The sequence below is a fragment of the Saimiri boliviensis genome, chromosome 1, assembly GCF_048565385.1.
Source record: "Saimiri boliviensis isolate mSaiBol1 chromosome 1, mSaiBol1.pri, whole genome shotgun sequence".
Classification (NCBI taxonomy): Eukaryota; Metazoa; Chordata; class Mammalia; order Primates; family Cebidae; genus Saimiri; species Saimiri boliviensis.
Window position 1 is genome coordinate 245,071,051 of NC_133449.1, and position 14,440 is coordinate 245,085,490.

General features: G+C 43.4%; 1 protein-coding gene across 3 annotated transcripts in view; it reads right to left on the bottom strand.

The window, feature by feature from the left end:
* IPO11 (importin 11) overlaps positions 1-14,440 on the bottom strand; it is a 211,850-nt gene that overhangs the window by 190,835 nt on the left and 6,575 nt on the right. For all 3 annotated transcript variants that reach the window (XM_003925805.4, XM_074385585.1, XM_074385598.1), the window contains one exon: positions 392-535. In XM_003925805.4, coding sequence (XP_003925854.1) covers positions 392-529 — 138 coding nt within the window. In that variant the 5' untranslated portion in view covers positions 530-535. Of the gene's footprint in view, positions 1-391; positions 536-14,440 lie in introns of those variants that run through there.

Sequence of the window (14,440 nt, forward strand, 5' to 3'; positions counted from 1 at the left end):
CTGGGTTCAGGCAATTCTCCTGCCTCAGCCTCCTGAGTAGCTGGGATTATAGGCACGCACCACCATGCCCAGTTAATTTTTTTTTGTATTTTTTAGTAGAGACGGGGTTTCACCATGTTGACCAGGATGGTCTCGATCTCTTGACCTTGTGATCCACCCGCCTCGGCCTCCCAAAGTGCTGGGATTACAGGCTTGAGCCACCGCGCCCGGCTGAACAAATATTTCTTATCAACCCTTAAGAAGTCATAAAGTAGTAAGACAATGGCAGAGGCAACAGCAGCCAAACATTTGAATCTATTTCACTAAACTACCAATAAAACTAAGTTTTAAAAACAATTAATGTTGTCTCATTTTATTAAAAAGAAAAGTAAACAATTTTAGAAAAACTTACCAGCAACACTGAATAGAAACCTGGCTGTGTCTCCCACTGCTTCAACTGCTCCTCAGCTGGTTTTAACACAGCAGTATCCTGACTGGTGGCCTGTGTTAAGACCTGAAGAACAACAGTGCTGGCACTGTTGAGATCCATGGAAACCTGGCAATGATAAGTTAACATACTTGAATATATACTATAAGTAACAAAAACTTAACAATAATATAAACGGAGACAAAGACCTTTCATGTTCTCAATTACTCCTATTTGTCTACTCCTTCATATTTCTGCCTTTCTGCCTTCTTTGTGTATACCCATAATCTTCTTTAAAATTTATAATCAAATTATTTTTGCTTAAATCAATTTATTCCTAAAGGAAACTATATTTCACTGTTCCATAAATAGAAGATAATAAATTGAGGGAGGGGAGACACACACAAACTTCAAAGGTTCTACATTTTGAGTTAAGTACCATTATGTACCCAAGACTAAGCATAATGCCCTCTGTCTTCATTTTAAAAAGGAGATTAATAAGTATTATAGGACTAGGTGCAGTGGCACGATCCTGTAATCCCAGCACTTTGGGAGACTGAGATGGTGGATCACCTGAGGTCAGAAGTTTGAGATCAGCCTGACCAACATGGTGAAACCCCATCTCCACTACAAATACAAAAGTTAGCCAGGCATAGTGGCACATACCTGTAATCCCAGCTACTAGGGAGGCTAAGGAAGGAAAATCACTTGAACCCAGGAGGCAGAGGTTGCAGTGAGCCAAGACTGCGCCACTGCACTCCAGCCTGGGCAACAAGAGAGAAATTCGACCACCAAAAAAAACAAATAAATAAGTGTTATAGGCCAGGTGCGGTGGCTCACGCCTGTAATCCCAACATTTGGGAGGCCGAGGTGGACAGATCACAAGGTCAGGAATTCGAGACCAGGCTGACCAACATGGTGAAACCCTGTCTCCACTAAAAATACAAAAGTTAGCCAGGTGGGATGGCATGCTCCTCAACTACTCAGGAAGCTGAGGCAAGAGAATTGCTTCAACCCAGGAGGTGGAAGTTGCAGTGAGGTGAGATCATGCCACTGTACTCCATCCTGGCCGACAGAGAGAGTATCCATCTCTAAATAAACAAATAAATAAATGTTATAAAAGCATTAAACCATATAGACAGAGCAAGACTCCATCTCTAAATGAATGAATGTTATAAAAGCATTAAATCATACGGTAGCACCTAACATTACACTTGACAAAATCAGAAGATAGAAAAGAAAACTAAAAAAGAATTGTTTTGACTCACTGGTAAAGTACTTTGTAACATCATCTTACTGTGCCACCAGTGGTACATGTCCATATCATATTTCTTAAATACACAAAATGAAATGCTGTGGGGAAAAAAGTCAAACTGACCTACTAAACAAAAATCTAAAACCTAAGTCAGACAGGATCTTAAGGTTTAGGTCATCTAATCCTATACCACGTAGCTGAAGCCATTCAACAAATATATAATTTCTTGAATTTGTTGAATTATCTAGGATTTTGTTTCTAATCACCCCCAAAATTGTATACAACTATATACTTAGCAAGTTATATAGAGTTATTCACAATATATATGTACAAAATATAAGGATTAAAACTGAAAGCTAAAATGTAACAGAAAATGAGTCAAAGTTCTTAGTGCAGGGGTGACAGGGACTAGCTTTGTACTGTGTTGATATAGCTTAGTGATAGTAGCTAACTCTAAAACTGAAGAATGTTCCAGACAGTAAAAGTCTGAAAGTTATTAGCCTATAAAGAATACAGCCAAAGCAAATGAATACCTTTGTTAAAATAATTATAATTGGCCAAGCACAGTGGCTCATGCCTGTAATCCCAGCACTTTGGGAGGGCAAGGCAGGTGGATCACGAGGTCAGGAGTTCAAGACCAGCCCATGGTGGTGGGCGCCTGTAATCCCAGCTACTCGAGAGGCTGAGGCAGACAGATCACTTGAGCCCAGGACTTCAAGACCCACCTAAACAACACAGCAAAATCCTGTCTCTACAGAAAATACAAAAATCACCCACGTGTGACTGTGTGTACCTGTAGTCCCAGCTACTAAGGAGGCTAAGGTGGGACGATTACCTGAGCTCAGGGAGGTTCAGGCTGCAGTGATCTGTGATCCCGCCACTGCACTCAGCCCTGTCTCAAAACAACAGACGGACTGCAATTGAGTCTGTCACTTTAGACTGGGTATTCAGGCAGGGAAGGCTTCTGAGAAGTGACATTTATGAGACATGAATGACAAGAGAAAACCAACCAAGCAAAGATCAGAAGGCAGAGCTTCAGACAGGGAAAACAACTAGAAAAAAGGCCTTGGGATTAGAAACAAACTTAAGAAGGCCAATATGGCCAGGCACGGTGGCTCAAGCCTGTAATCCCAGCACTTTGGGAGGCCGAGGCGGGTAGATCACGAGGTCAAGAGATCGAGACCATCCTGGTCAACATGGTGAAACCCCGTCTCTACTAAAAATACAAAAAATTAGCTGGGCATGGTGGCGCGTGCCTGTAATCCCAGCTCTCAGGAGGCTGAGGCAGGAGAATTGCCTGAACCCAGGAGGCAGAGGTTGCAGTGAGCCGAGATCGCACCATTGCATTCCAGCCTGGGTAACAACAGCGAAACTCCGTCTCAAAAAAAAAAAAAAAAAAATTAAAAAAAAAAAAAGAAGGCCAATATGACTGACACTTAGTGAGAAAAGGGGAAAGTGGTAGAAGATGAAGTTGGAGAAGAGGGCAGGAACAAATTGTCCAGACTTTTCATACAGGTACAAAAATAGCCATAGCATAAGAAGAATATAAATATACTGATATCAACATATGAATGGAGAAAAGCTCTACCACAACTCATCCTCATCCCACCCGCTCCACCAAAGAAATAAAGATAAAAGTCACGGACTTGTTTTGGGCTACTACTAAAAAAAAAAAATCACTGACTACTGCCAACCCTCAAAACAATTTTCCCCTAAAGCAAAGATTATACAGAGAACATAAACGCACACAGCCAAGCCATCCTTAAGTTTATGTACTCTTATCCTTATATCCCACTTACCCTCACCATTTTACCTGTTTTAGTGGCATCTGCTAGGATTTCCCATCCCTACCTCCTTCCAGTACCCTGCCCCATCCAGGTCCTCCCCTTGCTTTGATCCTTGATCCTAAGAAGCCCATCCAGTCTAGGGGGAAGAGCTCAGTTCATACATTTCTGGAGCACCTATTTTGTGCTAGACACTGCAGTAATTGTTAGAATAAGAATCAGAATAGTCTCTGTTGTCTTCCCACAATCTGTGGGCTACTAGGGTGGGAGGCAGAAGAAGCTATTCTTACTGTTAAGACAAATTGTGAAAAGTACGTTTCTACTATACCAGTTGGCACCCAGTATATCTCCCACACAGAACCAATATGAGTGGTTCATCTAATGGGTAAAAACCCAAAGCCCAAAGATATACAAATGTGCCTATAGTTTGAAACATAAAACTGCTCATTAAAAGAAACAGTAAGCAAAAGAAAATGCAGCACCTTTGCCTGCCACTAACAGATTTCTCAGATGTGCATTGACTTTAATTTCACCCATACAAAATAGTTTTCTGTAGAATATTCGTACTATCTGTGTTTGTCATTAGTTTTAGGGTATTTATTTTACATAAACAATAAAACCAGCAAGTCTACAAAATGCCAACGCATTAAGTAGAGTGACATTTTTTTTAAAAATGCCAATATTAGAGTAAAAACTGAAGAGGACTGTTTCAAAATAAAAAGAGTTCCCACAGTGAAATTATTTATTCAAGCATGGGTAAATAACCCATGCTAAAACTATTAAATGAAAGAACAGTTGTTGAGGAAAAGAATGTTCCCAGTGTGTCCAACTATCACTCCACAGATTACCTCCCAATTGTAATGAAGAAACAAACCTTTAAAATAAAGAAATCCATCGTCAGTCACCAGCTTAACCAAGAGAGCAAATTCAGTTATCAACAACAGCAACAAAATTTAAACTTAAGTGCCTCCTGATGTGATGAAATGAACAGCCCACAGCCTCACCTCTGAAACATCAAAAATGGTTAACATTAATCTAACCAAGACTTGACCTAACTTCCAGTTCAAAACAATTAGAGGCAGGGTGCAGTGGCTCACATCTGTAATCCCAGCACTTTGGGAGGCCAAGGCAGGCAGATCACAAGGTCAGGAGTTCAAGACCAGCCTGACCAATATGGTGAAATCCCATGTCTACTAAAAATACAAAAATTAGCCGGACGTGGTGGCAGGTTCCTGTAGTCCCAGATACTCGGGAGGCTGAGATGGAAGAATCACTTGAACCCAGGAGGTGGAGGCTGAAGCGAGCCAAGATTGTGCCACAGCACTCCAGCCTGGGCAACAAAGCGAGACTCTGTCTAAAATAAAAAATTAGAAGAGAAGAGAAAGAATATTTTTGGAATGATGTGAGTAGCTCCACAGACCTTCTCTTCAGGGATACAACCCTAACTAGTGAAAATTATAAAAAGCTCAACGTCTCTGGAAAATGTCTTAAGCACATGCAACAAACATAAAAACATCTATGCAACAAACAGTACCAAATCTTGGTAGAATCTGTGGCTTTTGAGCCACAAACCCAGCCCTGCCCCACAGGGTGAGGAAGCTCTACTCCAGGGACATATAGCCAAGAACACAGGGCTCTCGCTCACCCTAACTCCCAGCTGAGGGCTACAGTTTCTCCCCAGTATGAGAAATGCTGGTAACCAGCCAGCCAGCATTTCTCATACACCCCAGCTCTATGCTGCAGAAGTTCTACACCAGGCAAACACAGCTAGAGGTCTAGGGCTCTCTTCTTCTACCCAGGTACCACTCCTGGGGCAGAAGCTCTACCACAGGGCAGCAGGCCAAGAAGAGTGAGCCTCAATTGTGCCCACAACAGCTTGTTCAAAGAGCAGAGGTACCACACCACAATAAATAATGTAGCCAACTCAAGTTTGACCATTTGCCACTCAGAAGCCAAAGTATGGCATGGTAAAAGAATCACAGCTTTTACTTAAACGTAAGTAGATGGGAAAACAGCCTAGCTCAAGCCTCAAAGGAACCACCTCAGGTTTTTGGGCTGAGTGAAGGGGTTTAAGGAGAAAAACTTGGTATAAGAAATATACGGCCGGGCGCGGTGGCTCTAGCCTGTAATCCCAGCACTTTGGGAGGCCGAGGCGGGTAGATCATGAGGTCGAGAGATCGAGACCATCCTGGTCAACAAGGTGAAACCCCGTCTCTACTAAAAATACAAAAAGTTAGCTGGGCATGGTGGTGCGTGCCTGTAATCCCAGCTACTTAGGAGGCTGAGGCAGAAGAATTGCCTGAGCCCAGGAGGCGGAGGTTGCGGTGAGCCGAGATCACGCCATTGCACTCCAGCCTGGGTAACAAGAGCGAAACTCCGTCTCAAAAAAAAAAAAGAAATATACAGGAGCAGTGCAGGAAGGTACGGGTCTGCAAGCCTTATTTATTTTACTTTTGTTTGTAAGTCTAGCTCTGTCACCCAGGCTGAAGTGCAGCGGCGCCACCTCAGCTCACTGCAACCTCTGCCTCCGGTTCAAATGATTCCTGTGCCTCAGCCTCCCAAATAGCTGGGATTACAGGCATGCGCCACCATGCCTGGCTAATTTCTGTATTTTTAATAGAACTGGGTTTTCACCATGATGGCCTGGCTGGTCTCGAACTCCTGGTCTAAGGTCATCGGCCCACTGCAACCTCCCAAAGTGCTGGGATTATAGGTATGAGCCACCGTGCCTGGTCTGCATGCCTTGTTTCAATGGCTATCTTGAGTAATCACTGTACCCAGTGGTACAGTTGGCATCATCTTGACTTCAGCCTGGTGGTGGTAGACTATCTGTAACTACTAAGTAGGATGATTCCACAACTGAGTCTCTATGCCTGGTTTGTTTTAAAATTAGCCCCTGGAAGAATCCCTTGAACTCAGGAGGTAAAGGCTGCAGTAAGCTGAGATCACACTACTGCACTCCAGCCTGGGTGACAGAGCAAGACTCCGTCTCAAAAAAAAAAACAGCTCCTGGAATTTCTAAGCAATTACACAATTAGGTAAGTGAGTACTGTGCACAGTTGGGAAAGGGAGGAAAATAAAGAGTTTTAAATACACTGTAAGGCCCAGGTATGGTAGCTCACGCCTGTATTCACAGCACTTTGGGAGGTCAAGGTGAGCACATCACTTGGGATCAGGAGTTTGAGACCAACCCGGCCAACATCGCAAGCCCCATCTCTACTAAAAATAAAAAAAATTTAGCCAGGCATACCATGGGACATGCCTATAGTCCCAGCTACTCAGGAGGCTGAGGCACAAGAATCATTTGAACCCGGGAGGCACAGGTTGCACTGAGGAGAGTGCACTACTGCACTGGAGCCTGGGCGACAGAGGAGACTGTCTCCAAAAATAAAATAAGGCTGGGCACAGTGGCTAACGTGACTCACACCTGTAATCCCAGCACTTTTGGAGGCTGAAGCAGGAGGATCACCTGAGATCAGGAGTTCAAGGCCAGCAGGCCAACATGGTAAAACCCCATCTTTACTAAAATACAAAAATTAACCAGGCATGGTGGCACGCACCTGTAGTCCCAGCTACTTGGGAGGCTGAGGCAGGGGAACTGCTTGAACCCGGGAGGCAGAGGTTGCAGTGAGCTGAGATCAAGCTGCTGTACTCCAGTATGGCGACAGAGCAAGACTCCATTTCAAATTAATTAATTAATTAATTTATTTATTTATTAAGATAAATTGTTAGACTACTTTCTGAGATTAAGGAGCCTGGCATGGTGGTTCACACCTGTACTCACACCCAGCACTTTGGGACGCTGACGCAGGCAGATTGCCTGAGCTCAGAAGTTCCAAGACCAGCTTGAGCAACATGGTAAAAACCCATCTCTACCAAAAATACAAAAAATTAGCCAGGTGAGGTGGCACGCCCCTGTGGTTACAGCTACTTGGGAGGCTGAGGTGGGAGGACTGCTTGAGCCCACAAGACTGAGGCTGCAGTGAGATGAGATTGTGCCACTGTTCTCCAGCCTGGGTGACAGAGGAAGACACTGCCTCAAAAAAAAAAAAAAAAAAAAAAAAAAGATAAAAAGATTAATAAGGCAAAAAAATTTAAATGCATTTTAAATCTGGGATTCTGAGTTACAACAACATTTGGAGACTTTACTACTCCATTTTCAGTAATGGATAGAACTAAGAAAAAGATCAACAAGGAAATAAATACAAGTCTAGAACCACATTAACTCACAAATGAGACCCAACAGACATTTATAGAATACTCCACTCAACAACCTTTTTCTCAAGTACACATGGAACATTCTCCAGGATAGACCATATGCTAGGCCACAAAACAAGCCTCAATAAATTTAGAAGAATTGAAATGATACAAATATGTTCTCATACAAAAACTTCACAAATATGTGGAAATGAAAAAACTCACTCCTATATAACCAACAGCTAAAAGAAATCACAGGGAAATGAGAAAATATTTTGAAATGAATGAAAATGGAGACATGATACACCAAAACTTCTGAGATATAGTCAGAATAGGATCTAGATTACTACTTCTGAGATGTAGATTAGAGAGACGTTTATAGCTGTAAATGCCTATACAGTTCTCTCTCAATATATGAGGGGTATTGGTTTCAGGATCACCCACAGATACCAAAATCCAAGGATGCCCAGGTCCCCTACATAAAATGACATAGTAGTATTTGCATAGCACATGCATATCCTTCCATATACTTTAACTCACCTAGATTACTTACAATGCCTAATATAATGCAAATGCTATATAAATAGTTGCTATACTGTACTTTTTGTTTTATTATTTAACGTTTTTGAAAATTTTCAACATGACATTGGTTAAACCAGCAGGTGCAGAAAGTGCAAATATAGAGAGCTGACTGTATTTTTTTTTTTTTGAGGCGGAGTTTCACTCGTTACCCAGGCTGGAGTGCAATGGCGCGATCTCGGCTCACCGCAACCTCCGCCTCCTGGGTTCAGGCAATTCTCCTACCTCAGCCTCCTGAGTAGCTTGGATTACAGGCACATGCCACCATGCCCAGCTAATTTTTTGTATTTTTAGTAGAGACGGGGTTTCACCATGTTGACCAGGCTGGTCTCGATCTCTTGACCTCGTGATCCACCCGCCTCGGCCTCCCAAAGTGCTGGGATTACAGGCTTGAGCCACCGCGCCCGGCTGTATTTTTTTTTTTTTTAATGAAATATTTTGGCCAGGGGCAGTGGCTCACACCTGTAATCCCAACACTCTGGGATGCCAAGGCTGGAGGATCACTGAGCCCAGGAGTTTTAGACCAGCCTAGTCAACATAGCAAGAACCCGTGGCTACAAAAGTTTTAAATTAGCTGGGCATGATGGCACATACCTATAGGCCCAGGTACTCAGGAAGCTGAGGCAGGAGGATCACTTGTGACCAGGAGGTCCAGGCTACAGTGAGCCATGATTGTGCCACTGCCTTCCAGCCTGGGTGACAGAGCAAGATCCTGTCTCCAAAAAAAAAAAAAATTAAAACTTCACCAAATGACACTATCAAGAAAGTGAAGCTGGCCAGGCACAGTGGTGCACACCTGTAATCACAGCACTTTGGGAGGCCAAGGCGGGTGGATCACGAGGTCAAGAGATCTAGACCATCCTGGCCAACATGGTGAAACCCAGTCTCTTAAAAAAAAAAAAAAAAAGATTCTTAAGACAACCCACAGAATGAGAGAAAATACTCGCCAACCATACATCTGATAAGGGAATTGGATTTAGAATATACAAAGCACTCTTATACAACTCAGTAATAAAAACATAAATAACCCAATTTAAAAACAGGCAAAGGCTTTAAATAGGTGGTTAAAGAAGATACTGAAATGATCCCTAAGTATATGACAAGATGCTCAACATCATTAACAATTAGGGCAACACAAAACAAAACCACAATGAGGCTGGGTGAGGTGGCTCACACCTATAATCCCAGCACCTTGGGAGGCCAAGGTTGAGGGACTGCTTGAGCCTCAGGAGTTCAAGACCAGCCTGGGCAACATGGCAAAACCCCATCTCTATACAAATTAAGGCCGGGTGTGGTGGCTCACGCCTGTAATCCTAGCACTTTGGGATGTCGAGGTGGGTGGATCACCTGAGGTCAGGAGTTCAAGGCCAGCCTGGCCAACATGGTGAAACCCCATCCTATTATTAAAAATTAAAAAAAAAAAACCACAGTGATATCATATCCACTACTACTGCTATAATAAAAAAGATAATGATCTGATCAATGGTGTCCAGCTTTTTTTTTTTTTTTTTTTTTTTTTTTGAGACAGAGTTTCGCTCTTGTTACCCAGGTTGGGGTGCAATGGCGCGATCTCGGCTCACCACAACTTCTGCCTCCTGGGTTCAGGCAATTCTCCTGCCTCAGCCTCCTGAGTAGCTGGGATTACAGGCACGTGCCACCATGCCCAGATAATTTTTTGTATTTTTAGTAGAGACGGGGTTTCACCATGTTGACCAGGATGTTCTCGATCTCTTGACCTCGTGATCCACCCGCCTCGGCCTCCCAAAGTGCTGAGATTACAGGCTTGAGCCACCGCACCCGGCGTCCAGCTTTTTTTAAAAAGATGATGAAGCATAGGTAAGGAGAAACTGCAACCCTCATGCATTGCTAGTGTAAATGTAAAATGGCCACTTTGGAAAAGTCTGGTAGTTACTCAAAATGTTAAACACAGAATAACATATAATGTAGCAATTCTACCTTTGGACATATACTCAAGAGAAATGAGTTTGTCCATACAAAAATTTGTACACAGATGTTCACTGTAGCATTATTCATGATAGCCAAAAACTGATAACAACTCAAATATTCATCATGTGATAAACGGTTAAATAAAATGTGGTATTTCAGCCAGGTGCAGTGGCTCACAAGTATAATCCCAGCACGTTGGGAGGCTGAGGTGGGTGGATCCCCTGAGGTCCAGAGTTTGAGACCAGCCTGGCCAACATGATAAAACTGCATCTCTACTAAAAATACAAAAATCAATCAGACATGGTGCCGTGCACCTGTAATTCCAGCTACACAGGAGACTGAGGCATGAGAATCACTTGAATATGGGAGGCGGAGGTTGCAGTGTGCCAAGATCATACCACTGTGAACTCCAGCCTGGGCCACACAGTGAGACTCTGTCTCAAAAAATTAAATAAATAAAACAAAATGTGGTATTTCCATTCAATAAAGTATTATTTTGCATAAAAAGGAATAAAATCCTGTAACATACTAAAACATGAAAGAGCCTTGAAAACATCACCCCAAGCAGAAGAAGCCAGTCAAATAAAACCACGTTGCATGATTCCATTTATATGAAATATAAAGGACAAGCAATTTTATAAAACAAAAAGTAGATAAGTGGTTGCCTAGGCTAGGGAATTGGCAGAAAATGTAGAGCAACTGCTTATAGGTCACTGTTTCTCTTTGGGATGATGAAAATGTTTTAAAACTGATTGTAATGATGGTTGCACAACTCTGTGAGTATACTAAAAACCTTGAATTGTACACCTTTTTCAGTGGGTGAATTATATGGACTGTGAATTATATAGCTCAATAAAGCTGTTTTTTTTTAAAGTGCTTTGACCATGTAAATATCAAAATCCACAAGAGATGGCCATGCGTGGTGGCTCAAGCCAGTAATTTCAGCACTTTGGGAAGTCTAGGTGGGAGGACAGCGTCACTCCAGGAATTCAAGGCCAGTCTGGGCAACATAGCAAGACCTCAATTCCATTTAAAAAAAATAAAAAACAAGCCGGGCGCGGTGGCTCAAGCCTGTAATCCCAGCACTTTGGGAGGCCGAGGCAGGTGGATCACGAGGTCGAGAGATCGAGACCATCTTGGTCAACATGGTGAAACCCCGTCTCTACTAAAAATACAAAAAATTAGCTGGGCATGGTGGCACATGTCTGTAATCCCAGCTACTCAGGAGGCTGAGGCAGGAGAATTGCCTGAACCCAGGAGGCAGAGGTTGCGGCGAGCCGAGATCGCGCCATTGCACTCCAGCCTGGGTAATAAGAGCAAAACTCCGTCTCAAAAAATAAATAAATAAATAAATAAAATAAAAAATAAAAAAAATAAAAAAAAAAACAAAAAATTTAGCCAGAAGTGGTGGCACAAACCGTCCCAGCTAACTACTCAGGAGGCTCAGCAGGGAGGAACCCAGGAATTTGAGCTTGTAAGTAAGCTAAGACTGTGCCACTGCACTCTAGCCCAGGTGACAGAGTGAGACCCTGTCTCTAAAAAAAATGTATTTTTCAAATTTTTTAAAAATGTGGGCTAGGCATGGTGGCTCATGCCTGTAATTCCAGCACTTTGGGAGGCCGAGATGGGTAGATCACCTGGGGTCGGGAATCCAAGATCAGCCTGACCAAAAGGGAGAAACCCTGCCTCTACCAAAAATACAAAATTAGCCAGGTATGGTGGCACATGCCTGTAATCCCAGCTAGCTGGGAGGTTTGTGCCACCATTCCTGGCTAAATTTTTTGGTTTTTGATTGTGCCACTGCACTGTAGTTCAGGTGACCCTGTCTCTAAAAAACATTTTTTTCCTCTCCTGGCCAAAGGATACAAAAAATTTTTGTAAAAATACAAAAATTACCTGGGCGTGGTGGCGTGTGCCTGTAGTCCCAGCTACACAGGAGGCTGAGGCAGGAGAATCACTTGAACCCAGGAGGTAGAGGTTGCAGTGAGCAAAGATCATGCCACAGCACTCCAGCCTGGCAACAGAGCAAGATTCTGTCTCAAAAAAAAAAAAATTTTTTTTAAATTTTTTAAAAATGTGGGCCAAGCGGCCGGGCGCAGTGGCTCAAGCCTGTAATCCCAGCACTTTGGGAGGCCAAGGCGGGTGGATCACAAGGTCAAGAGATCGAGACCATCCTGGTCAACATGGTGAAACCCCATCTCCACTAAAAATACAAAAAAAAAATTAGCTGGGCATGGTGGTGCGTGCCTGTAATCCCAGCTACTCGGGAGGCCGAGGCAGGAGAATTGCCTGAACCCAGGAGGTGGAGGTTGCGGTGAGCCGAGATCGCACCATTGCACTCCAGCCTGGGTAACAAGAGCGAAACTCCGTCTCAAAAAAAAAAAAAAAAAAAAAAAAATGTGGGCCAGGCATGGTGGCTCATGTCCATAATCCCAGCACTTTGAGAGGCTGAGAATCACTTGAAGCCGAGAGTAGGAGGTTGCAGTAAGCCGAGATCCCACCATTGCACTCCAGCCTGGACAACAAGAGTGTTTTGAAACTTCATCTCAAACAAAAAAAAAAAAAAATTTTTTTTTACTTATATAGGCCAGGCATGGTGGCTCACCCTGTAATATCAGTACTTTAGGAGGTGAAGGTGGGAGGATTACTTGAGCTGAGGAGTTCAAGACCAGCCTCGGCAACATAATAAGACCCTGTCTCTTCAAAAAAAAAAAATGTAGCTATAGTTTCCACAGTATTTGATGTTAACTCGGGGCCAAAAAGATCAAGAAATTAAAGCAAGGTGAAAGAACATAAGACTTTTGGCATAAGACAAAGAGGTCCAAAGATGCTAGTGTGTACTACAACATCTGGATTCAAATGTGTACAGCTGGATTCATTTCAGTTTCTCAGCAGCAGTCTTTGGCAGTTTGAATAAGAAAATACTTCTCTGTGCATGCACTGCAGGTTGTTCAGCATCTCTGTCCCTGCATACTATATGTTATTAACACTTCACAGAGATTAGTTAAAGATGCTTCCATATACTTTCCAAATACCTTCAGCTAAAAGAACCACCAGGGCTACTCATGTTATTCCCTATGACACCAGTCCCCAACCTTTTTAGCACCAGGAACTGGTGTCATGGAAGACAATTTTTTTCACAGATGGGGCGGAGCAGTGGGAGAGTGGTCGAAGGCAGGGGAGAGGATGGTTTCTGGATGAAACTGTTCCACTGCAGATCATCAGGCATTAGTCAGATTCTGATAAGGAATGTGCAACCTAGATCCTTTGCATGTGCAGTTCACAACGGGGTTGAAGCTTTTATGAGGATCTAATGCTGCTGCTGATCTGATAGGAGATGGACCTCAGGTAGTAATGCTTATTCACCCCCAATGCTCAACTCCTGCAGTGTGGCCCAGTTCCTAACAGGCCATGCACTGACTGATACTGGTCCATGGCCTGAGGGCTGCAGACACCTGCCCTATGACACTTCATGCAGACTGTCAAAAACTGGTTTCTTTGGGAGGAAAAAATGCATAACAAAATATATGTGACATCAAAGAGAGGCACTATTTGCTTGCTTTCTCTTCCCTACTCCTAAAACATCAAATCTACTCAAGAGTTTCAAAGGACCTGAACTCTGCTTGGTGTTTCCAAAAAACCTGCAAACTCTTACTTGTTAGAAATGAGTCTGGAGGGAGCGTGGCTCAGGCCTGTAATCCCAGAACTTGAGGAGGCCGGGGCGGGTGGATCACCTGAGGTCAAGCACTCGAGACCAGCCTGGCCAACATGGTGAAACCCTGTCTCTACTAAAAATACAAGAAATGAGCCAGGTATGGTGGTATGTGCCTGTAATCCCAGCTACTTGGGAGGCTGAGGCAGAAGAATCATTTGAACCCAGGAGGCAGAGGTTGCAGTCGGCCGAGATCATGCCACTACACTCCAGCCTAGGCAACAAGAGTGAAACTCCATCTAGAAAATAAAATAAAATAAATTGAATAGTCTGCAGTGCCACCTGATGGTAAGAAGTATAACATTCCGCTGGGTGCGGTGGCTCACACCTATAATCCCAGCACTTTGGGAGGCTGAGGCGGGTGGATTACAATGTCAAGAGATCAAGACCATCCCTGGTGAACATGGTGAAACCCCGTCTCTACTAAAAATATAAAAATTAGCTGGGCATGGTGGCGCACGCCTGTAGTCCCAGCTACTCAGGAGGCTGAGGCAGGAGAATTGCTTGAACCCAGGAAGCGGAGGTTGCGGTGAGCCAAGATCGCGACATTGCACTCCAGC